This window comes from Aquarana catesbeiana, linkage group LG06 (assembly GCF_042186555.1).
Source record: "Aquarana catesbeiana isolate 2022-GZ linkage group LG06, ASM4218655v1, whole genome shotgun sequence".
In the NCBI taxonomy this organism is placed as follows: Eukaryota; Metazoa; Chordata; class Amphibia; order Anura; family Ranidae; genus Aquarana; species Aquarana catesbeiana.
The window spans coordinates 408,691,797-408,717,285 of record NC_133329.1 but is presented as its reverse complement, the minus strand read 5'-3'; the positions used below and the strand labels follow the sequence as shown (position 1 = coordinate 408,717,285).

At 47.5% G+C, this 25,489-nt stretch overlaps 1 protein-coding gene, 4 non-coding genes and 1 pseudogene across 5 annotated transcripts in view; 3 read left to right on the top strand and 3 right to left on the bottom strand.

Moving 5' to 3' along the window:
• Positions 1-2,940: 2,940 nt before the first annotated feature.
• On the top strand, positions 2,941-3,068 carry LOC141101945 (U4atac minor spliceosomal RNA). Its single transcript, XR_012235073.1, has one exon. It is a non-coding gene; the product is annotated as a U4atac minor spliceosomal RNA (small nuclear RNA).
• A 7,801-nt stretch (positions 3,069-10,869) lies between these two features.
• On the bottom strand, positions 10,870-10,997 carry LOC141101949 (U4atac minor spliceosomal RNA). The gene has a single exon (XR_012235075.1). It is a non-coding gene; the product is annotated as a U4atac minor spliceosomal RNA (small nuclear RNA).
• A 622-nt stretch (positions 10,998-11,619) lies between these two features.
• LOC141101904 (U4 spliceosomal RNA) lies at positions 11,620-11,684 on the top strand (annotated as a pseudogene).
• A 6,461-nt stretch (positions 11,685-18,145) lies between these two features.
• On the bottom strand, positions 18,146-18,273 carry LOC141101947 (U4atac minor spliceosomal RNA). The gene has a single exon (XR_012235074.1). It is a non-coding gene; the product is annotated as a U4atac minor spliceosomal RNA (small nuclear RNA).
• A 1,912-nt stretch (positions 18,274-20,185) lies between these two features.
• Positions 20,186-20,312, bottom strand: LOC141101944 (U4atac minor spliceosomal RNA). Its single transcript, XR_012235072.1, has one exon. It is a non-coding gene; the product is annotated as a U4atac minor spliceosomal RNA (small nuclear RNA).
• A 341-nt stretch (positions 20,313-20,653) lies between these two features.
• LOC141147265 (CLIP-associating protein 1-A-like) overlaps positions 20,654-25,489 on the top strand; it is a gene marked incomplete in the record, with an annotated part of 201,372 nt that continues 196,536 nt past the window's right edge. Inside the window, 2 exon segments of the mRNA XM_073634471.1 lie at positions 20,654-20,762; positions 23,505-23,608. Coding sequence (XP_073490572.1) covers positions 20,699-20,762; positions 23,505-23,608 — 168 coding nt within the window.

Genomic DNA, 25,489 nt, shown 5'->3' with positions numbered 1-25,489 from the left:
ATGGGAATGTGGATAGGTGGAGTACTGGATGGGGATGGGGATAGGTGGAGTACTGGATGGGAATGTGGATAGGTGGAGTACTGGATGGGAATGTGGATAGGTGGAGTACTGGATGGGGATGGGGATGTGGATAGGATAGGTGGAGTACTGGATGGGGGTGTGGATAGGTGCAGTACTGGATGGGGATGTGGATAGGTGGAGTACTGGATGGGAATGTGGATAGGTGGAGTACTGGATGGGGTGTGGATAGGTGGAGTACTGGATGGGGATGTGGATAGGTGGAGTACTGGATGGGAATGTGGATAGGTGGAGTACTGGATGGGAATGTGGATAGGTGGAGTACTGGATGGAGGTGTGGATAGGTGGAGTACTGGATGGAGGTGTGGATAGGTGGAGTACTGGATGGGGGTGTGGATAGGTGGAGTACTGGATGGGGGTGTGGATAGGTGGAGTACTGGATGGGGATGTGGATAGGTGGAGTACTGGATGGGAATGTGGATAGGTGGAGTACTGGATGGGGGTGTGGAAAGGTGGAGTACTGGATGGGGGTGTGGATAGGTGGAGTACTGGATGGGGGTGTGGATAGGTGGAGTACTGGATGGGGATGTGGATAGGTGGAGTACTGGATGGGAATGTGGATAGGTGGAGTACTGGATGGGGGTGTGGATAGGTGGAGTACTGGATGGGGATGTGGATAGGTGGAGTACTGGATGGGGATGTGGATAGGTGGAGTACTGGATGGGGATGTGGATAGGTGGAGTACTGGATGGGAATGTGGATAGGTGGAGTACTGGATGGGGGTGTGGATAGGTGGAGTACTGGATGGGGATGTGGATAGGTGGAGTACTGGATGGGGATGTGGATAGGTGGAGTACTGGATGGGGATGTGGATAGGTGGAGTACTGGATGGGGATGTGGATAGGTGGAGTACTGGATGGGAATGTGGATAGGTGGAGTACTGGATGGGGGTGTGGATAGGTGGAGTACTGGATGGGGGTGTGGATAGGTGGAGTACTGGATGGGAATGTGGATAGGTGGGGTACTCTCGCTCAGGCCTAACCAGGGTGCCATGTGGGGGGTCAGAGGTGCCTGCACACAATACCTGTGATCCGCTGGCTTTCTACAATAGGTCACAGACCAAAGACACAAAGCCAATCAGAGTAAAGTAAATATGAACCATAACTGAACTCTATTCAGTTTGCTCGGTGCATTGCTTATCATAAACTGTTTCCATTTTGGATTGCAACTTTTTTTTCACCTTTTCGGCTGATCTCCTGCGGCCTCTTTGAAGTCACATGGCATTTATGTAATCTATTCTAATTCAAGTCTGTATTGGATCAGACAAGAGAGTCGCTGATCTCTGTCCACCATGGTCAGAGCTTCCTGCTCTACTTTTTCCTCTTTCATTCTCGGTTATCTCATTTTGTTTGTTGTATTCCCTTGTCATCACCACCATAAACTTCCTGCTATTAAATTCCATTCTTCAGGCCTGAACAAACGTGTTGGGGCAAGAGGTACATTAACCCGGAGTCAGTCAATGATTAGCCATGTCATCCATAACTGAGATGTGACGTAAATTGTAAATACGGGTGGAAACTTCCAAATTTGGGAACCTTGTTTGCGACTTCATGTAGACTTCAGTTCTCTGTAGTCAGTCTAATGGAGAGTTAATGTTGTTTTTGGAGATTGTTAAAGCCCAATTAAACCTTCAGTTTAAGTCATCTCAATACAATCCCAGTGCATCATAACAAATGGTGGGAAAAACGTACAGTTTATTTTCTTTAGAAAGCAACCACAGCCTGAGTAGAAAAGCCTCTCCCCTGCCAGCATGCTGCCCAGTGTGCATGAAGCCTTATCATTACTATGGATCGGTTATTGTCACTCCAGATACTCTTCCTGCGTATTGTGTGGTCCAATGAAGATATTCTCCCTGCTTATGGTGCAGCCCTATGAAGATACCCTTCCCGCATATGGTGCGGTCCGATGAAGATACTCTTCCTGCGTATGGTGCGGTCCGATGAAGATACTCTTCCTGCGTATGGTGCGGTCCGATGAAGATACTCTTCCTGCGTATGGTGCGGTCCGATGAAGATACTCTTCCTGCGTATGGTGCGGTCCGATGAAGATACTCTTCCTGCGTATGGTGCGGCCCGATGAAGATACTCTTCCTGCGTATGGTGCGGCCCGATGAAGATACTCTTCCTGCGTATGGTGCGGCCCGATGAAGATACTCTTCCTGCGTATGGTGCGGCCCGATGAAGATACTCTTCCTGCGTATGGTGCGGCCCGATGAAGATACTCTTCCTGCGTATGGTGCGGCCCGATGAAGATACTCTTCCTGCGTATGGTGCGGCCCGATGAAGATACTCTTTCTGCATATGGTGGTGCCTTATACACCCTTCCTATAGTGTATGGTCACTCTGATAGACACCTCTCCTGTGTTTGTGCAGCCTCGGGCTTAGGAGATTTGCAGTGATTTCTACACTATCCATCTTTTTTCATAACTGACATTACCTGCGCCATCCTGCTAAAAGTTCAGGGTGAAGCTGTTTCTCATTTACATAGAAATGTGTCCACGTAATGTAACCTGATTTAGATTGCTGCTCAGTTCATTTCCATACAAATAGCCTCTACAGAGGCTTCGGCCTGGCTTGTATTCATGTGTTTCATCCTACTTTCTTATGCTAATCAGAGACGATCAGTATTTGGTCATCATATAGTCATAGCAGTTCTGCCTTAATTGGAGGTGCAGCAGAATCCGCCATGAGAGTTGTGTGCAGAGCCCAGGGCTCTGACAAGATGTCTATTGTGCAGGGCACAGGGCTTGGTATAAAAAAGGAGCAAAATAAATACAAATATAAAAGATGCCACAAAAGTCTCTCTGTAAGCAGGAATTGGTACACAGTCCACCACCCCCACACCTAGGTCTTGGGACCACCAACCATCCTTGTCTTGGGGTTGAGCTACTGACCAATGAACGTCTTAGTGAGGTCAGTACTGCTAACACCACTGACAACACACAAGTGCCACTAGTGAGCAATCACTAGAAAGGTGCAATTTTTGGCACCCCCATTATAATGAAAGTAAAGACATGACATGAGAAAATGACCTGTAAATGCCAAAATCAGCCACTAGCTGGCAGTATATTATTACTAATAACAGTACATGAACACATTTATCATTATTATTATTTATATAGCGGCAACAGTTTGCAACGCTTTTTCTAGGGCCGGCCATCTGGCCAGGAATTAAAAAAAAAAATTCCTAGCCAAAGGGCCTGCCATGGTATCTCCCTATATGGGACTTATCCACTTCCCTTTCCCTTATAGGTGTGATGGACTTTAAGGAAGAAGAGGAGGTCTGCAGGGCCTGTGAACTCTCTCCTCCCCCCAGCCCATCACACCTGTTGAAATGCAATTTGACTGAAACATTATATGACTTGCTATTTAGTAACATTTTTTAATTTAATGCTTTCGGGGTAATGCTGCATCATGCATGACGTGAGGTTTCAGGGTATTAGTACTCTGCACAACACATCTGGCATCATCATACCGCAGGATGAATGTCATTTATTTGTATGTTTGGAACTGTATCGTTATGTAGTGTATTTATGCGCTGCATCGGAGTACAGGGTGGAATGTACCCCGTTCTAGTACAGTGGAACCTCGGATTATGAGCATAATCCGTTCCAGGAGAATGCTTGTAATCCAAAGCACTCGCATATCAAAGCGAGTTTTCCCATAGGAATCAATGAAAACCAAGATAATTAGTTCTGCATTGACTTCTATTACATGCAATACAGTGTGTGGCCACAGGTGGGGGGAGGGGGGCCGGAGAGCCTCAGAAATACTCAGGGACAGCTTGGCTGAACTCGGAAAGTCACAGAAACACTCGGGTTCAGCTTGGCTGAACTCTGAAACACTCGGGAACGGGAGTATTTCCGAGTGATACCAATTATTTCCGAACAGCTCCGAGTGTCCCCGGCGCCCCCCGCACCTCTGGCCAAAAGCAATACTGCACAACACATTAGCTTGAATTCTGCTCGTTTTGCAAGACAAAACTCGCAAACCAAGTCAGAATGTTTTTAAAAAAAAAGTTGCTCTTCTTTCAAAACGCTCGTTAACCGCGTTACTCGTAAACCAAGGTTCCACTGTATTTGTTTTTTGTATATTTAAATGCAAATTAAAGTATACATTTACAATAAAAAATTAGTAGGGCCTAGGTCCTGCCAAGGCCAGGGCTCTGGGTGGAAGTCTATGGTGCCGAGGCCAGGGCTCTGGGTGGAAGTCTATGGTGCTGAGGCCAGGGCTCTGGGTGGAAGTCTATGGTGCTGAGGCCAGGGCTCTGGGTGGAAGTCTATGGTGCTGAGGCCAGGGCTCTGGGTGGAAGTCTATGGTGCTGAGGCCAGGGCTCTGGGTGGAAGTCTATGGTGCCGAGGCCAGGGCTCTGGGTGGATGTCTATGGTGCCGAGGCCAGGGCTCTGGGTGGATGTCTATGGTGCTGAGGCCAGGGCTCTGGGTGGATGTCTATGGTGCCCCGAGGCCAGGGCTCTGGGTGGATGTCTATGGTGCCCCGAGGCCAGGGCTCTGGGTGGAAGTCTATGGTGCCCCGAGGCCAGGGCTCTGGGTGGAAGTCTATGGTGCCGAGGCCAGGGCTCTGGGTGGAAGTCTATGGTGCCGAGGCCAGGGCTCTGGGTGGAAGTCTATGGTGCCGAGGCCAGGGCTCTGGGTGGAAGTCTATGGTGCCGAGGCCAGGGCTCTGGGTGGATGTCTATGGTGCCGAGGCCAGGGCTCTGGGTGGATGTCTATGGTGCCCCGAGGCCAGGGCTCTGGGTGGATGTCTATGGTGTCCCGAGGCCAGGGCTCTGGGTGGAAGTCTATGGTGCCCCGAGGCCAGGGCTCTGGGTGGAAGTCTATGGTGCCCCGAGGCCAGGGCTCTGGGTGGATGTCTATGGTGCTGAGGCCAGGGCTCTGGGTGGATGTCTATGGTGCCGAGGCCAGGGCTCTGGGTGGAAGTCTATGGTGCTGAGGCCAGGGCTCTGGGTGGATGTCTATGGTGCTGAGGCCAGGGCTCTGGGTGGATGTCTATGGTGCTGAGGCCAGGGCTCTGGGTGGAAGTCTACGGTGCCGAGGCCAGGGCTCTGGGTGGAAGTCTACGGTGCCGAGGCCAGGGCTCTGGGTGGAAGTCTACGGTGCCGAGGCCAGGGCTCTGGGTGGAAGTCTACGGTGCCGAGGCCAGGGCTCTGGGTGGAAGTCTACGGTGCCGAGGCCAGGGCTCTGGGTGGAAGTCTACGGTGCCGAGGCCAGGGCTCTGGGTGGAAGTCTACGGTGCCGAGGCCAGGGCTCTGGGTGGAAGTCTACGGTGCCGAGGCCAGGGCTCTGGGTGGAAGTCTACGGTGCCGAGGCCAGGGCTCTGGGTGGAAGTCTACGGTGCCGAGGCCAGGGCTCTGGGTGGAAGTCTACGGTGCCGAGGCCAGGGCTCTGGGTGGAAGTCTATGGTGCCCCGAGGCCAGGGCTCTGGGTGGAAGTCTATGGTGCCCCGAGGCCAGGGCTCTGGGTGGAAGTCTATGGTGCCCCGAGGCCAGGGCTCTGGGTGGAAGTCTATGGTGCCGAGGCCAGGGCTCTGGGTGGAAGTCTATGGTGCCGAGGCCAGGGCTCTGGGTGGAAGTCTATGGTGCCGAGGCCAGGGCTCTGGGTGGATGTCTACGGTGCCGAGGCCAGGGCTCTGGGTGGATGTCTACGGTGCCGAGGCCAGGGCTCTGGGTGGATGTCTACGGTGCCGAGGCCAGGGCTCTGGGTGGATGGCTATGGTGCCGAGGCCAGGGCTCTGGGTGGAAGTCTATGGTGCCGAGGCCAGGGCTCTGGGTGGATGGCTATGGTGCCGAGGCCAGGGCTCTGGGTGGAAGTCTATGGTGCCGAGGCCAGGGCTCTGGGTGGAAGTCTATGGTGCCGAGGCCAGGGCTCTGGGTGGAAGTCTTTGGTGCCGAGGCCAGGGCTCTGGGTGGAAGTCTTTGGTGCCGAGGCCAGGGCTCTGGGTGGAAGTCTTTGGTGCCGAGGCCAGGGCTCTGGGTGGAAGTCTTTGGTGCCGAGGCCAGGGCTCTGGGTGGAAGTCTTTGGTGCCGAGGCCAGGGCTCTGGGTGGAAGTCTTTGGTGCCGAGGCCAGGGCTCTGGGTGGAAGTCTACGGTGCCGAGGCCAGGGCTCTGGGTGGAAGTCTACGGTGCCGAGGCCAGGGCTCTGGGTGGAAGTCTACGGTGCCGAGGCCAGGGCTCTGGGTGGAAGTCTACGGTGCCGAGGCCAGGGCTCTGGGTGGAAGTCTACGGTGCCGAGGCCAGGGCTCTGGGTGGAAGTCTACGGTGCCGAGGCCAGGGCTCTGGGTGGAAGTCTACGGTGCCGAGGCCAGGGCTCTGGGTGGAAGTCTACGGTGCCGAGGCCAGGGCTCTGGGTGGATGTCTATGGTGCCCCGAGGCCAGGGCTCTGGGTGGAAGTCTATGATGCTGAGGCCAGGGCTCTGGGTGGAAGTCTATGGTGCCGAATCCAGGGCTCTGGGTGGATGTCTATGGTGCCGAGGCCAGGGCTCTGGGTGGATGGCTATGGTGCCGAGGCCAGGGCTCTGGGTGGAAGTCTATGGTGCTGAGGCCAATGCATCTCTCGCATAATCTCTTCTTGCTTCCTCCTCTTTTCAGTGTCTAGGTGGATATCTATTCACCTCTGAGGTCAGGACCCACACAGACCCTTTATCAGATTAGGACATTTTACGAGTTTCGGAGCATTCAGCCCTGAGAATGTGATGAACAACAGGTCCTCCTGTGCACTCTGTGGTTTCATCGGCCAACCCTTATGCAATGACAGGTCACCTCATAGTGATGTAAGGATTGGTGGCTTGAACCACAGCACTCGTGGTACCAGACATTACTTTTAATACACACAAAGCTCTCTGATCAGGGAGTCCTGCAGATTGAGGAATCAGTTTGCAGCCTTAGAGCCAGCGGGGGACCGATGCTGCATCCACCTAAGTATGATTCTAAAAAATAAAAATTCCCATACTTCACTTTTAAATTCAAAGATCTGTAACAAAATTTAAATTCAAATAAATCGTGATAGATAATAAAACGTGATAGAAATAGAAAGAAACATATGATGTTCCTGTTGGGGCCCATACACTTTGTCATGTTGTGGTAACATATATATTAACCTGTACATATACACAACACGCCTTACATGTATTGGTGTCATGCAGTGCCATTAATTCTGAATGGCACTCTAATGCACCTTGTCAACAGATGTGCGTTGTAGCACAATTTGCAGCAGTTCACGAACGTGCGTCGTGACGTGATTCGCTGCCAGAAGCGTTATATGCACTTTTTTTTTTTTTGTTGGCCTTTCGGACAGCCCATTCAACTGACAATAATATAATGCAAAGGAATGCACGCCGCTGATTTACACCACAGTGATGTAAATGAGCCCCGAGTTTTCCTTTACTCAGCAGTTGAATGTCCCCGTGTCTGTCCAGTGACGCTTTTATGAGACCATTCTGTTTTACTGGATTCATTTACTGCTATTTACTTTCATTCTTCTCCTTTCTTGGAAGCTGTAAAAGGTGATTGCTGCTAATCCAGCTGATACCTCAGAGCTGGGGAGATGTGCGGGACGTGTGACGGAAGTTTAGTTTCTTGTGATAGATGGCAAATAGAGCCCTGTGTATGTGTGACTCCCCAGCAGGTTGGATTTGATTGAAATTACTAGTAAAAATGGCTTGATTTAAATCATAATTAAAGAGCTACAGTCATCTCTGTCCCACAGCAGCTCCCCTGACCCGCTGTTGACGCACCGACCGTCCCATTCACTTTAATGAGGCAGCTGGTGATGCGGCAGTGACACAACAAGGTGAGGGACGTGGTGGCAGCAGGTGAGTGGATGCCCGCTAACAGGCACTGCCATGATGGATCTGAAATGACAGGTGCTCTTTAAGACCCTTTTCACACTGAGGTGCTTTTTCAGGCGTTTTATCACTAAAAATAGAGTGCTTTCACACTGGGGCGGTGCGCTTGCAGGATGGGGAAAAAAGTCCTGCAAGCAGCATATTTGGGGCAGTTTGGGAGCGGTGTATACAGCGCTCCTCCACCACCTCTGCCCATTGAAATGAATGGGCAGTGATTCCAAAGTGCAGAAACACGGGAGCTTTTGACCCTTCGGCCACTATCGGGGGTTAAAAAGTGCTGCTAAAACGACGGTACTCCTACCCCAGTGTGAAAGTACCCTTAGTGTAAGGACTTATTCTTGCTGGTAGTTCGAATCTTTAATTTTTGCAAACAAAATGAAGGTTTCCTATTTAGAATAATAAATGAAAAGAAGAAAAAGAGCGCACCAGCCTAGTGCATTATCCTTGACAGATTTATTAATTAAAAACAAGATAAAAAACTACTCCCAAAGGTCGAAGAAAAAATCGCATAGTATATGGCACAGAGGCAATTATTCCAGTGGTAGCAGTTTTCCAGGTCCCAGGAAGGAGGCATACCTTTTTTTAGCCAATACACCTGTGCGCAAGAGTATTTTTTGCTTCTATTTAGAATAATAAGCTGTCGGGTTAGTAAAATGGCGATATAAGAACCGATTCAATCATACAGTTTGTAGTGTACATAGACAATACAATGGGATAAAATAATATTCCTGAATTTTGTTTCATCTCATGGTTACTGTGAAATTGTGTGAATGCATCAATGCAGTGCATGTTATCTCAGCTTGCAGAGCTTGGATTCATTGAATGAGTTTACCAAAAATGTAAATATTGCAGAATATACAGCCTCGTGCTACATAACTAAGCTCCATTTCATGCTGAATAAAGTAAATTATTAATGTATCTTAAATAGAAAACTATCATTGGATAGATTTTTATTCCAAAAGCATTTTGTTAAATGCTAAAAATCAAAAACATCAGATTTTATTTATTTTTAATCATTGATTTTTATCCACCCTGGTAATAAGTTAAAAAGTAGTGAAGTGAATTGTCATTTTAAAATGTGTAATACTATACTGCCATCTAGTGGCTGATTTTGGCCTTTACAGGTCATTATCTCATGTCTTTTATTTCATTATAATTGGGGTGTCAAAAATTGCACCTTTTTCTAGTGATTGCTCACTAGTGGCATTTATGTGTTGTCAGTGGTATTAGCAGTGCTGTTCTCACTAAGAAGTTATTTTTTTTTTTCTTTTTTTTTTTTTTTTTCTCGCTACACCAGGCCCCTGGTGTAGTGAAATACACTCTTAAAAACTTAACACCAGGTGCACACCAAAGTGAGAATACAAAAAAGTGCACAGGGTGTATACACATGGTCCTCCGAAGAGAGAGAACCCTTGCCCTGATCCCCTGGGGAAGGCTCCTGACAGGGACTGGATGAACTCGCTGGTCCACCTGGCCGAAACCAGGCAGAACCCCGTTGTTAGGGAGGCCTGCCGAAACAGACCAACCCCAACACTAGGTGGGGCTCCCCTGAAGGGAGAACCAACCAGAAGGCCATGTGCTCCCCCCCCCCCCCCCGGCTTAAGACTTTCAGGGCATCTCCGAGGACCTAGGCCCTACTAATTTTTGATTGTAAATTTATACTTTAATTTGCATTTAAATATACAAAAAACAAATACAGTGGAACCTTGGTTTACGAGTAACGCGGTTAACGAGCGTTTTGAAAGGCGAGCAACTTTTTTTAAAAAAAAAATTCTGACTCAGTTTGCGAGTGTTGTCTCGCAAAACGAGCAGAATTCAAGCTAATGGGCAGTACCGCATTTGGCCAGAGGTGCGGGGGCGCCGGGGACACTCGGAACGGTTCGGAGCTGTTCGGAAATACTCAGAATCACTCGGAAATACTCTGTTCCCGAGTGTTTCCGAGTTCAGCCAAGCTGTCCCCGAGTGTTTCTGAGACTTTCCGAGTTCAGCCAAGCTGTCCCTGAGTATTTCTGAGGCTCTCTGACGCCCCCCCCCCACCACCTCTGGCCACATGTGGTATTGCATGTAATAAAAGTCAATGCAGAACTAATTATCTTCGTTGTTATTGATTCCTATGGGAAAACTCGCTTTGATGTGCGAGTGCTTTGGATTACAAGCATTCTCCTGGAACGGATTATGCTCATAATCCGAGGTTCCACTGTACTAGAACGGGGTACATTCCACCCTGTACTGTGATGCAGCTCATAAATACACTACATAATACAGTTCCAAACATACAAATAAATGACATTCATCCTGCGGTATGATGAGGCCTGATGTGTTGTGCAGAGTACTAATACCCTGAAACCTCACGTCATACATGACGCCACATTACCCCGAAAGCATTAAATAAAAAAATGTTAGTAGATAGCAAGTTATATAATGTTTCAGTCAAATTGCATTTCAACAGGTGTGATGGGCTGGGGGGGGGGAGTTCACAGGTCCGAAGCTTTATTGAACTGCCAAGGATACACAGGGGGGAGGGGATCTGCAGACCTCCTCTTCTTCCTTAAAGTCCATCACGTTATGGTACCTGTATCTGCACAGGTTTCTGGTATAGGCCGTACTAATGGGGGAGTGAGACGGGGCATACAGGCTGTGCAGAAAGTGCAGCCACAACACACACCTATAAGGGAAAGGGAAGTGGATAAGTCCCATATAGGGAGATACCATGGCAGGTCCTTTGGCCAGGAATAAAAAAAAAAATTCCTAGCCAGATGGCCGGCCCTAGAAAAAGCATTGCAAACTGTTGCCGCTATACAAATAATAATAATGATAAATGTGTTCATGTACTGTGTTAATATTAGTAATAACATACTGCCAGCTAGTGGCTGATTTTGGCCTTTACAGGTCATTATCTCGTGTCTTTTCTTTACTTTCATTATAATGGGGGTGCCAAAAATTGCACCTTTCTAGTGATTGCTCACTAGTGGCACTTATGTGTTGTCAGTGGTGTTAGCAGTACTGTCCTCACTAAGACATTCATTGGTCAGTAGCTCAACCCCAAGACAAGGATGGTTGGTTGTCCCAAGACCTAGGTGTGGGAGTGGGGGACTGTGTACCAATTCCTGGTTACAGAGAGACTTTTGTGACACCTTTTTATATTTGTATTTATTTTGCTCCTTTTTTATACTCCATAATCCTATTTTTACATTACTTCCTGGAAAATAAAGTTTTTTTTTTTTTTTTTTTTTTGAAAAAAGTTTTTTATTGCGCACAAAATAAAATGTCTTTTACAGAACTGTTTTTTCACCAGAGTTACGTGTGGATAATTTACATAATCTGCATATGTGCTAATGAGGTTTTGATATGTAAATGATACCGATACCCTATAGAGCAGCAGTTCTCCTGTCCTCGGGACCCACTAACAGGCCAGGTTTTAAAAAGAATCTGCTCACATAATTTGTAATAAAAACATCTTTGCCATTGTGAAGCTTCCCTCCAACCACTTTGCATATTATTTTATATATACCGGGACTCTTTATTTGCCAAATATGCTGCAGAAATCTCCTTCCACTGAGTCTGGCTGCATCCATTTTAACTGTGGGCAGCTGAAGCTGCCGCCTGTTCACTTCCTGGATTTACACAGAGGCACGCCTCCAGCTCTGCAGCTCTCATTGGCCCTCCTATGACTCTCTCCCCCCTTTGCGCAGTGGCAGTATCATAGCCAATGAGGTGCAACTGAGGCGTGATTATTGCTAATTGCTTCTCGGCCCTTTGGCTAAGATCAAATCTAGTATCTGTTCTTATCAGTTTCCAGGAGGTGGCGCTTGCTTCTGTCCCTGATCTATGGCGAGATAGAGATGGGATTGCGGTTGCTATGCAAAACCTGCTGGAGTGAAGGTAACCCGGAGCGGTTTGTAGCCGAAAGGGAAGCCTTCTGATGGGGACGGAGAACCATTCGGTCTTGGCGGAGGGTCGGGATCCTGGCCTTCTGGCCTGGATTGGGGCAGCTCTAGCTCTGGACAGTTATTTGGGAGAGAACGCTGGCTCCCCTTGCTCCCACCGGGGGAGCGGCCAGTATTTCCCAAATGTAATTAGGTAGGAGGGATGGAACGACGGTGAAGCCTGATGGCAAGGGCTCTCTCCAAGCTTCCAGAACTCCATACCTTTCTGCCTGGGGTGGGGGCTGCTGTGGTCTGGGCTGTGGGTCAGGGCTTTTTCGAAAAGCCAGTGATGAATGTGCCCCTGAAGTGGCAGTTCAGGGGTGCCGTATAGTCACGGTGTGAAAGCACTTGATTTTATGGCACCATGGTCACTTCACCACAACACACGTTTTTCGCACCTGCCTCTTGGGCCGGGCCTTTTGGCCAGGACCAGGGGAAATTTTTATGCCTGGCCGGAGGGCCGGCCATTGTATAGCACAATGGCCACTTTCACTCTCCCATCTCACTATCTTCCCCACTCTTTCTTTTACCCCTGTTTGTCACCTTTTTGTCCTTTTTTTGGTTGTTTTGTATACACGTTTGTCACTGTGTGGCGAGTAGGGTGTGGGTCCTCGGGCCTACTCTGAAAGTCTTGGGAGGGGGTGGACATAGGCCTTTTGGCTTGGTTCGCCCTCTCCTTTGAGGGGTCTCTCTTCGGGAGAGCCCCACTGTACTTGGGTTGGTCTGCTTCGGCAGTCCTTCCAGTTGTGGGGGTCCGCCTGGTTTCGGCCAGATGGACCCTTTGTCTGAGTACCTCAGTCCCTGTCCGGAGCCTAACGCCCCGGGGGATCAGGGTAAGGTCCTTCCCTAGTGGAGGACTCTGTACACCCGTTGCACGTTTTTGTGTTTCACTCTCTATGTGTGGGCACTTTTTTTTGGCACCGGGTGGAAGTTTTTGAGGTGTGTTTTGCACGCCACTGGCTTTTCGATAGAATCTGTTCTTATCAGTTTCCAGGAGGTGGCGCTTGCTTCTGTCCCTGATCTATGGCGAGATAGAGATGGGATTGCGGTTGCTATGCAAAACCTGCTGGAGTGAAGGTAACTCGGAGCGGTTTGTAGCCGAAAGGGAAGCCTTCTGATGGGGACGGAGAACCATTCGGTCTTGGCGGAGGGTCGGGATCCTGGCCTTCTGGCCTGGATTGGGGCAGCTCTAGCTCTGGACAGTTATTTGGGAGAGAACGCTGGCTCCCCTTGCTCCCACCGGGGGAGCGGCCAGTATTTCCCAAATGTAATTAGGTAGGAGGGACGGAATGACGGTGAAGCCTGATGGCAAGGGCTCTCTCCAAGCTTCCAGAACTCCATACCTTTCTGCCTGGGGTGGGGGCTGCTGTGGTCTGGGCTGTGGGTCAGGGCTTTTTCGAAAAGCCAGTGGTGAATGTGCCCCTGAAGTGGCAGTTCAGGGGTGCCGTATAGTCACGGTGTGAAAGCACTTGATTTTATGGCACCATGGTCACTTCACCACAACACACGTTTTTCGCACCTGCCTCTTGGGCCGGGCCTTTTGGCCAGGACCAGGGGAAATTTTTATGCCTGGCCGGAGGGCTGGCCATTGTATAGCACAATGGCCACTTTCACTCTCCCATCTCACTATCTTCCCCACTCTTTCTTTTACCCCTGTTTGTCACCTTTTTGTCTTTTTTTTTGGTTGTCTTTGTATACACGTTTTGTCACTGTGTGGCGAGTAGGGTGTGGGTCCTCGGGCCTACTCTGAAAGTCTTGGGAGGGGGTGGACATAGGCCTTTTGGCTTGGTTCGCCCTCTCCTTTGAGGGGTCTCTCTTCGGGAGAGCCCCACTGTACTTGGGTTGGTCTGCTTCGGCAGTCCTTCCAGTTGTGGGGGTCCGCCTGGTTTCGGCCGGATGGACCCTTTGTCTGAGTACCTCAGTCCCTGTCTGGAGCCTAACGCCCCGGGGGATCAGGGTAAGGTCCTTCCCTAGTGGAGGACTCTGTACACCCGTTGCACGTTTTTGTGTTTCACTCTTTATGTGTGGGCACTTTTTTTTGGCACTGGGTGGAAGTTTTTGAGGGGTGTTTTGCACGCCACTGGCTTTTCGATAGAGTGTTAAAAAAAAAAAAAAAAAAAAAACTGACTCTCTCCCCCTCTCCTATGACTCCCCCCCCTCCCTTCCTGTCAAACTCACCAGAGAGAGAGAGAGTTGTGTATGATGTCATAAGCCTAGGCTAATGACCAGACAAGAAACAGGAAGGGGGCTGTATAAGGGATTTACTGGCAGAAAAAGTTTTGCTACCCAAAGGTAAAACAACAACAATAAGAGCAGAAGATTTAATAGATGGAAAGATGAAAAAATGACTGAAGTTCTGCTTTATGTATTACCTTGGGGGGGGGGGGGGGTGCAGACTAGAATATTGCAATCACTCAGCAGCAAATGATATCACCTGGGATGTATTTGTTATCTTGCACACCTGGCCTGTTAGTGGACAGGAGTGGAGAACCACTAACCTATATAGTTGGGTGGGTTGTGTGGTCTTTGAGAGTGTTGCACCCTGCTATCATTACTGCTCTGACAAGCCCCCTCCCCCCTTTTTATTATTTTACAAAGCCCTGCTGTGTGTTTGTTGAATGCCTATTCACAGGAATAAAAAGGAATCGTGAGATCACATCACATAGAAAAAAGTGCAGAAGGGTTCAGTGATAGACGTCTGAAGAGGAAGGGCCCCTGATTGTCTCTCTAGTCCACGTAGAGCGGCCAGTGATGGTGAACCTTGGCATCCCAGATGTTTTGGAACTACATTTCCCAGGATGCTCATGTGCTCTGCAGTGTAGATGAGCATCATGGGAAATGTAGTTCCAAAACATCTGGGGTGCCAAGGTTCACCATCACTCAGTCCTAGGCCAAAGCCAAGACAGATCCTTCTCCTCAGGGGATCTGCTGAAGCTGGTCCTTCAAGTACTTGATGAGGGTTCTCTCAAAGGGACCCCCCCCCCCCCCCCCCCCCCCCGGTGTAAGAGGAGAAAGATCCGAAAGCCACAGATCCTCTTCCTGACACCAGGGCAGACCCCAGAAAACCTGCACCCTCCATTTCTGTGGGTTAAAAACGAAAAAACCACATGTGCCGTATAAGTGCTTGTGATGATAAGCAATAAAAAAAGTGTGAAGTGCAATACACTAGGCAGGCCTTCTGGACTTTCAACTAATTTTTCTGAGCTAGACATAGCGCCTGCGAGTGCAAGAAAAGCAATAAGTGGCGTGACTGAGTGCCGGCGATACTTGGTGGGCCCCCCACACCCATAGTGGATTTCTGCCCCCCCCGGAATGGCCTTGTGCCTCCTAGCCCCTCACCAAATGCAGCCTTTTCTCTGAGAAGCCTATATTGCAGAATTGCTGCATGAAAATCCAAATCTTATTCTGTTGGTTTTGGAGACCATTGAATGTTTTTTGTTTAAGGATTTTCCTTCACTTCCTGTCCCAGAGACACAATGAGTGCAAGTTCTCTTCTTAGTTGTCACTGGAACAGATGTCCCCATTGTTAGATTCCCCCTCACCTCCCCGTTTTTCTGTAAAATTCTGGATTTTCCTATCAATGATCACCAGGACAAATGGGGGGGGGGGGGACGACTCTGTAACAGAAATGGGATGGTAACTTCCCTACTTGTTTAGACTTTAAAGTGGTTGTAAACCCTGTACCTATTCCCAGTTTAGTGGCTGGCCTCAGGTGATACACAGAGATGGAACAAATCCTTCTACGTAAGTTTGTACCTGTTTTTCTGCAGTCTTCTCTTCTTTAAAGCCATTCAAAGTCCATAATTTATACAGCTTATCTGAGCTTTCTGAAAGTTGAGCTGAATGGAGGGAAGGGACACCCCCCCCCCCCCCCCAATCACACAGGAACAGAGCTGAGGCTGTCAGTCACAGGCTGTGTGCTGGAGCTCCCTCCCATGTCATTTTTTTTTTATCTCTTGGTGTCAGGAAAACTTGTCAGAAGGGACTCGTGCTGATAGCAGAGGAAAGAGGCTGCAGACAGAAATGACACTTAGTTCTCTGGAGTGAGACAAGTAAACACTATAGAGGGATATTATTTGTTCAGATTTCATTTCTGAGGTTTACAGCCACTTTAAAGCTTTCTGGACAAACCTGAGTCCCTGCGGGCACCACACCGCCCGCCCTCCAGGTGCCTGTACACCCGGTCAGCAGCCCAGAATCCCGGATCTTTGTGGTATGCACATGCCAAGCCAGTTTCTTCATAGTAAAACATTGGTATTCAGGTATATCAATCAAACAAAGAAGGAAGTAGTAATGGCAATTGTGAAGCAATAAAAAGCGTAATAGGTGGGTCCCTATATATCCACATTCGTCCCCACATCAGTACAACCAGCCGGATCTGATATAAAACTTAAAAGAGAAGTTTGGCGTTTTTTTTTTGTACATATCTAAATGAATACAGCATTGGTCTCCCACCAGCTCTAAGACTGAGAACCAAGCGATCAAAGACCACCGATCGCTCTGTTCTCAGGGTTCTCTGCTCTGCCCCCACCCCCTTCCCCCTTTCGTTGTGGAGGGGGCGGGAGCGGCTGGCTTAGTGACTCACTGAGAGGCTGAGCCAGGCGCTGGTTCCAGGGTTGTGGGCGATCCATATTGTCACGATCTTGCCCCGGCCTGGACCGGCTGTGACATCTGCCAACAGCGGGATTTAGCGCCGCTGTCTGCTGAAAACGGGTCACAGGAGTGCAAAGCGGACTGCAGTCCTGTGAGCCACATGAGAAGTACAGCCAAATGAGCTTTTCCCGTACTTCTCCTTTAACACAGCGAGGGAGATCTGTAGAGGATGACGTGTTTAGAGAACATAATAATCTTCCCAGCTGAGTCAGTCAAATTATATTACAAGATGGTGTTATTGTACTTCAGATAAAAGGAGGTTTCAATTTCCTTCTGCAATATTGTATAAGGCTCCGTGTACTCAGCGTATTATTGTACCTGGAAAGTAATTTCATTTTTATCTGTAATGGGTTCAATGGCAGAGAAGTGAATCATCTGTTTATAATATGTTCTTGTGTTGTGTACTGCCACCTAGTGGCTGGTTTTGTCCTCCATTGTTATATTCCCCCCTCACCTCCCCGTTTTCTGTAAAATTCTGGATTTTCCTATCTGTTTTTGTCCTGAGGGCAATGATCACCCAGACAAGTGGGGGGGAGGTGAATCTTCCCAGTGGGAACAGGGTAACAGAAATGGGATGGGCTTTTCACCCTTCCCCTGTTTTGTTTAGAATTTTTTTTTTTTTTAAGTGGTGGTAAACCCTTAAATATCCCCAGTGAAGTGACTGTCCTCAGGTGATACACAAATCCTCCGATATTAGTTGTATCTGTTTATCTTCTCTTTATATCTGTTCAGAATTTATACAGCTTATCTGAGCTTTCAGAAAGCAGATCTCTGTGTGAGCTGATTGGCGGAAAGGATCTGAGGCTGTCAATCGCAGGCTGTGTGCTGGAGATTCCTCCCCTGTCACCTTTTTATCTCTTGGTGTCAGAAATACTTGTCAGAAGTGACTCATGCTGATAGCCGAGGAAGGAGGGGGGGTTTGGGGGGGGGGAGTTCACAGGCGCAAAGCTTTACTGAACTGCCAAAGAATACACGGGGGGAGGAAGGGGAAATCTTCAGACCTCCACTTCCTCCTTAAAGTCCATCACGGTATAGTCTCTGAGCAGACTGTGGACCAATCTGCGACAGTCCTCGATCGATATCCTTTCCCGCTATTGGATGAGGCGCTTCCTGGTGCACTATAAAGCGTCCTTTAGAGCAACACCGCAGCCGCCAGGCACTGTCAATGTCCTGTGAATGAGTTCCACAGAAGAAGTCCGTTCAGCACACCGACGTGTGTGATTGCAGTCTGTGGCACAAAGTCTTTAAGTTCGGGTTCCAAGACCCTCAACAGGCCCCGTGCAAAGGGGCGCTCCCAGAAAACGTGCACACTTTCCTCCTGGATGGTACAAAAAGGGCAGTGCCTGTATCTGTACAGGTTTCTGGTATAGGTCCTACTAATGGGGGAGTGAGACAGGGCATACAGGCTGTGCAGAAAGTGTAGCCACAACACACACCTATAAGGGAAAGGGATACAAGTCCCATATAGTGAGATACCATGGCAAGCCCTTTGGCCAGGAATAAAAAAAAAAAAATTCTCTAGTCCTAGCCAGATGGCCGGCCCTAGAAAAAGTATTGCCAGCTAGTGGCTGATTTTGGCCTTACAGGTCATTATCTCGTGTCTTTTCTTTACTTTCATTATAATGGGGGTGCCAAAAATTGCACCTTTCTAGTGATTGCTCACTAGTGGCACTTATGTGTTGTCAGTGGTGTTAGCAGTACTGTCCTCACTAAGACATTCATTGGTCAGTAGCTCAACCCCAAGACAAGGATGGTTGGTGGTCCCAAGACCTAGGTGTGGGAGTGGGGGACTGTGTACCAATCCCTACTTACAGAGAGACATGTGTGACACCTTTTTATATATTTTATTTATTTTGCTCTTTTTATATATATATATCCCATATGCCTATTTTTAACATTACTCTCTGGAAATTGAACAGGTTATTTTATTTTTAACTCATTTTTACAGAATTGTTTTCTCACCAGAGTTTCAGGTGGATTATTTACATAATCTGCATATGATAATATCGTTTCTTATATGTAAATGATAAAGGTTTAGTGTATTGCTAGGTTGTGAATGTTGTGTCCTGTCTGCTTTGCTCCAAATACAGCCCCATCTCTGGGAATCAAATAATTATACCATTGCTTCATAGAAAGCCAAACCTTGTTTTTCTATTTTGTTTTTGATAGAGTAGGGAATGGTTAACCCTTTCCTGCCAGCCCACCAGGTATACTAACCTGGTATTGGGGGGGGGGGAGCGGTCTTCCTAAGCTTGACCACTATGACTGGATCTCACAGTGGTCACATGATTCTGAGTACATCCCGCTGACTACCAATCATAACCTCATAACCAGAGGCTAGCAACTGTTGGTGACAGCTCAGTCACTGTGCTGGGACATGTAGTGAACTCACACAGAAACCTCAGCCGCCATGGACATATATGTGTCATTCAAGCATTAAGGTCCGCCCCCTTGTTGCCACCCATATGCGTTATGTCCCCAGTGCCCAACCTGCGGATCTCAGTAGTCTGTAGTGGGAACATTGATTAGGGTCATAGCATTGATCTCTACTAACCTCATGTAACATCTCCCCAGCTTTGTATTGTCTACAGCAAATCTCTAACCAACAATGTATCCCATCCTCGCTCTCTGACCCTAATTTCCTCTATAAGGCCCCTTTAATACTGGGGCGGTGTGGGCACTGGTGGTAAAATGGCGCTACTTTTTGCACCGCTTTACCAACATTTTAGCGGCACTATTCGGCCGTTAGAGGGGCAGTTTTTACCTGCAGCGGCGCTTTGCTGGCGGTATAGCCGCGCTGCCCCATTGATTTCAATGGGCAGGAGCGGTGTATACACTGCTCCAAAGATGCTGCTTGCAGGAATTTTTTTAGTGTCCTGCAAGCGCACCGCTCCCAGTGTGAAAGCCCTCGGGGGCTTTCACACAGGAGAAACAGCAGCGGCTCTTTCAGGGTGCTTTGCAGGCGCCATTTTTAGCACTGTAGCGCCTGCAATGTGCCCCAGTGTGAAAGGGGTCTCAGATCTGAAGTCTCTAACAGTCTTCTTAAGCAATTACATCCATTGAACATTCTGTGCGGCCTTTTGGCAATATCAGGGGCCACATTTGAGGCCCCCTTTAGCTCAAAGGTTGACAACCACTACGTTACATGGTCGGCAAGAGGTTAACTCTCCTGTTGGTCTGTCTTTCCTTGGGGAGATCTTGTGCTTCTTGTGCCAACCAGACACAAAATGCACATCTCTAAAGCAGGAAGTTCATGGCGTCCGGGTACGTTGTGTTCTGAATGCTTTTAAAAGCAGAGGTCTGCCTGGGGGGGTGGGTGGGGGGACACGCTGTGTAAATACCACGCGACATAAAAAAAAAGGCAAAATACCAATTTATTCTGCAAGGTCTCTGCTTTAGAAAATATATATATATATATAAATAAAATGTATAATACTGATTGTTACAAATGAACAAAAAAATGTCATGAATTGGACTGGAAGTGGTTAATTCTTTCAGAAATAAATAATTCAGCTTTGTGAAGCTTCAGTTGAATTGTGTTCTATTATGTCCTATAATGATATATTGCCATCTAGTGGTTGAAATGTAATCTCTCATGCTCTTGTTATATTATACTGCCATCTAGTGGTTGGTCATTATCTCTTTTCTTTTACTTGTATCAAAAGTGGGTTCCAAAAATTGTACCTTTCTAGCGATTGCTCACTAGTGGCACTTATGTGTTGTTTATTGGCGTTAGCAGTACTGACCTCACTAGCCGTTCATTGGTCAGTAGCGCACCCCAAGAGAAGGATGGTTGGATATGGAAATGATTTGAATTTTGGTGGGAAATTCGGTAACCTGTCTCACCTTATGGTGATTTTTTTATTTTTTTTGTATATTCCCCAAATACCTCTGCATGATCCTATATATCATTGGGTGTATCCTTTCTCAATTTTTGTTGCTGTTTGGGTTTGTTAATGTGCTTTCTTTAGTGTTTTATTTAGCTGAAAGTGTAGGAAATGCTTCCTACCCATAATGCACTTGTGTGGTCATTTGCATATTGTGTTATTCAGCCTTTAGAACTTGCAGGAGTTGTTTTTTTTTTTATTGTCACTTATCTCTTGAATTGTGAATTGCATTCATGAAGTGTCACTGAATTTGAATGTTTTAACTCTTCATCTTCCAGGTGGCGTTGCTGGGAATGGATATTTTATCAGCTTTAGTTGTACGGTTGCAAGATCGCTTCAGATCTCAGATCGGTACAGGTAGGGGCATTGCCATACATCCAAAATGTATTTTTCCTTTTTTTTTTCCTTTTTTGTCCCTTTTTTTTTTTTTTTTGAGAGAAAGTAAAAATTAAACATGTAATTATTAATATACAGTGACAAGAAAAAGTATTTGAACCCCTTGCAGTTGTTTGCCCATAAAATGTGATCTGATCCTCATCTAAGTCACAACAATAGTCACACACAATGGGTTGGGGGGGGGGTTTGTTAAAACTGGAGAGTGCAAAATTTGGTGCAGCTCTGCATAGAAACCAATCAGCTTCAAGTGTTTTTTTTGTTTTTTTGTCAAAGCTTAATTGAACAAGCTGAAGTTAGAATCTGATTGGCTCCCATGCAGAGCTGCGCCCAATGTTGCACTCTCCAGTCAACTCCACTGTGTTTAAGCTGATAACACAAAACAATTTTATAATTTCTCATGTCTTATACTGAACACTCCCATTGAACATTGCTGGAGGAAAAAGTAAGTGAACCCCTGGGGGGACCCTCCTTTTGGCAGCAGTGGCTTTCGAGAGCTGGGGATCAGACCTGTACAATGTTCAGGAGGAATTTTTGACCATTTTTTACAAAATTGCTTCAGCTCAGACGCATTTGTAGGATGTCTGGTGTGAACGGCTCCCCAAAGAGGTCCTTCCACAGCATCTCTATGGGGTTGAGGTCGGGGGCCTCTGTTTGGGCCACTCCACAAGGCGAGTTTTATTTTTCTGAAGCCAGTCTGTGGAGGATTCACTTCGATGCTCAGGGTCATTGTTCTGCTTTCAGCCAATGTCTACTAACCTTCAGCTGGCAGACCGCCACCCTGACATTATCCTGTTGGATATTTTGCTAAACTTGGGAATTATTTCCCCCCCTCAATGATGTCACGTGGTCCAGCCCTAAAGCGGAGCTCCAGTCAGCCCCCCCCCAGAAGCACCCCCTGTGATAGTCGCAGCTAATTAAATGCAGTCTGGCATACTGTATGTCTAATCGTTTCAGTTATTTAGTTATCCAATGAACTCAATGCACCCTCTCTAAACACGCAAGCTCCCATCTTCACTGTGGGCACCTGAAGCCCACTTGGAGTTTCTTCTGGGATACAGTGCAGCTGGTTACCCAGCATGCACCTCCCGATCTGGTGCCTGTGTTCCGTCAGATTAGGCGACCCATCAGATTTCGTAACGGAAGTGACGTTCCGTCACGACCATCTTGGTACACTCAGCCGTAGTAAGTATACAGTGAGAAGGCGGACATATTTGTACACCCACCGGAGACTTGCAATTCACAGTTCTTTTTACCAGTAAACTGAGCTTATTTTGCAAATTACTTTTTACTGCAAATTATTATAGTATCTTTGTGTATATACAAAAAATAAATTTTATATATATATATATATATTTTTAGGCTGCATTACCTCTTTAGAAGGTATCTACATTAGGGTTGCACGGATACCGTTGTTTTATCTATGAGTACCGATACTTTCCAGTGCGATTTGGGTCAATACAAAAGAAATTGATGCAAATCACATGGCAAAGAATCGCATGCGATTTGAACAGAAATGCGCTGCGATTTCTCCCAGTGTGTGTGTGTATATATATATATATATATATATATATATATATATATATATATATATATATATATATACATATATACAGATGGGGAAAAGCGCCAGCTAGTGGGCAGTTTTAAAAAAAAAGTTAGAACTCACAGTACATATCTGCCCACATGCAAAATTATACTACATGCGTGTCCCGGTCCGCCGACGATAGTAAATCAGGGCGGCTGGAGGAAAAGTTCTGGGACCCTGTGGGTATTGGGTGAAGGGATGTCAGCTTGGGGGCGGACCAACTCTACATCTCCAGCTCCGTGAGCTCCTCCAGCGGCCGTGTACTGTGAGTTCTAACATTTTTTTTAAACTGCCCACTAGATGGCGCTTTAATGCCTTTCTATAGACCTCAAGTTTACACAGGCATTCCCAGAAATAGTGACCGCGGAATTGTGGTAAAATCTTTGAAGTTGTGGTAGTGTGAAAGGGGCCTGAGGGAAATTGCATGCGATTCTTTGCAGAGCGATTTTGCACCATTTATTTTGTTTCCATGCAAAGTATCAGTTTTGGTATCAGGAGCATTTAGGCGAGTGCCAATACTATCGCAAATGCTTGGTATCGGTACATTATTCCCACACTGCCATAAATAAAGTTTCCTTTCTATTTAAATATAATGGGCGGGGCCATGTAAACTATTCTATTATGCTTCAGGGGTCTGCGGTCCATACAGAAGCACTGATATAGGCTGACCAACAATACAGTTTAGCCAACTGTTATTAAAGTGGACTAAACAAATTTGCATAGCTCCACCCACTTAACCTCAACCACTTGTGTACCGTTGTACGTTTACCAACGATGGACCGGTGGCCCTATAGTTACTCTGTGGCGGTAATAGCCATCAGGTGGCCGATCTGCCGGGTGATCGATGTGTACCCAGCTGTCATTGGACTGACAGACACTCTGCCTAGCCAATCCGAGTGGCTGGATACCGTGTGATCACTGTGATTGGAGGCAGGGCCAAGCTGAACTGTGTGTGTCAATAGACACCCAGTGCTTCTCAGGATCGAGTGTCTTTCTATGGTGGCACATGGAGTAGAGGGGTTTGCTGCAGGAATACATTCTGGCTGTAAATCATAACACATTGTATCAGATCAGAAATGTATGTCTCCATCTTCCTTTTCTCTCTCTTGTCTTTCCAGTCCTGCCAAATCTGATCGATCGATTAGGTGATGCAAAAGATTCAGTCCGAGAACAAGATCAGGCCCTGCTGCTGAAGATTATGGAGCAGTCATGCAGCCCACAGGTAATTCTGAAAGTCTAGTCTCCCTTTGTGTGCTGAACTCCCATTATTTGTAATGTTTTGTATGGTAAACAATGATAAAGAACAGTACAGAGCTATTCAGTGTTTACTAATAAACCACACTTGGCCACATGACCGTTCCCTGGGTGTGGGAGAAACTTCCATTCATGGCTTTACCTGCCTGGAGCTATTGGGACAATTTACATTTTTTGTGACCACATCTCCACCTGCATGCAGCAAGTCACAGCTAAAGGACTTAACCTGAAAAAAATAAAATAAATAAATTGGGGTATTTAAAAAAAAAAAAAAAATACTCACCTTTATGATGCAGCTGTCCACATCGGCTCTAAGACCGAGAACTGAGTGATCACATGACTGCTGAACGCTCAGTTCTCGATCTGACCGGTGACTGTCAATTTCAGTACTGGAATTACCGCTTGTGGGCTGCAAAGTATGTTTTTTTTTAAACTGGAAATAAACAGCAAAGGAGAATCTGCAAAGCATGCTGGGAATCCAACAAATGGAAAGTTGTGGACAGAGATGGCCAGCAGACAGGCAGCAGTCACACAAAATCTCCTGCGTTCAGAAGTGGTGCGACGGCAGTGGAAATGGCCTAGAATAGAATTCCTATGGCTCCCAGTAGATGCTCAGGCCTTGCTGGCCCCCCAAGGGTCAGGGGACACCCAATGGAAACACTGTAAAAGAACGAATTAGAGGGCGCACCACTCATTACCCAAGTGGTATTTATTGAAATCAAAAAGAAGGAAACATACAAACAACTGGATGATAGAATATCAATGGACATGGAGCAGCCAGGACCATGTGCAGTGCGACGGAGGACCTTCCAGATGATTAACACGTTTTTCGAGGGGGGAATCGCCTCAGAGCCCCTCCAAACGTGTCAGTTATCTGGAAGGTTCTCCGGTGTGCTGGACACAGTCCTGGTGATCTGGTTGCTCTGTGTCCATTGTGAACTTTGATATGCTTTTTATTATCCACTTGTGAGTATGGTTCCTTATTTTTGAGGCTAGGCGCGGCCTTTTGCTTGCTTTATTCGGCCCTTGGGGGCCCCCCTCCCCCCCTCCCCACTGACACCAATGAAGGGGCACAATTCCTTCCACTAATACCAATGAAGGGGCACAATTTCTTCCACTAATACCAATGATGGGGCACAATTTCTTCCACTGACACCAACAATGGGACCCTATGACATTAATGATGCGGCTAAATTCTACCCACTGACACCAGTGATAGAACACTATTCCTCCCACTGATACCAATGATGGGGCACAATTACTCCCACTGACACCAATGATGGGGCATTATTCCTCCCACTGACACCAATGATGGGGCACTATTCCTCCCACTGACACCAATGATGGGGCACTATTCCTCCCACTGATACCAATGATGGGGCACTATTCCTCCCACTGATACCAATGATGGGGCATTATTCCTCCCACTGACACCAATGATGGGGCACTATTCCTCCCACTGACACCAATGATGGGGCACTATTCCTCCCACTGACACCAATGATGGGGCACTATTCCTCCCACTGATACCAATGATGGGGCATTATTCCTCCCACTGACACCAATGATGGGGCACTATTCCTCCCACTGACACCAATGATGGGGCACTATTCCTCCCACTGACACCAATGATGGGGCACTATTCCTCCCACTGACACCAATGATGGGGCACTATTCCTCCCACTGACTCCAATGATGGGGCACTATTCCTCCCACTGACACCAATGATGGGGCACTATTCCTCCCACTGACTACCAATGATGGGGCACTATTCCTCCCACTGACACCAATGATGGGGCACTATTCCTCCCACTGACACCAATGATGGGGCACTATTCCTCCCACTGAC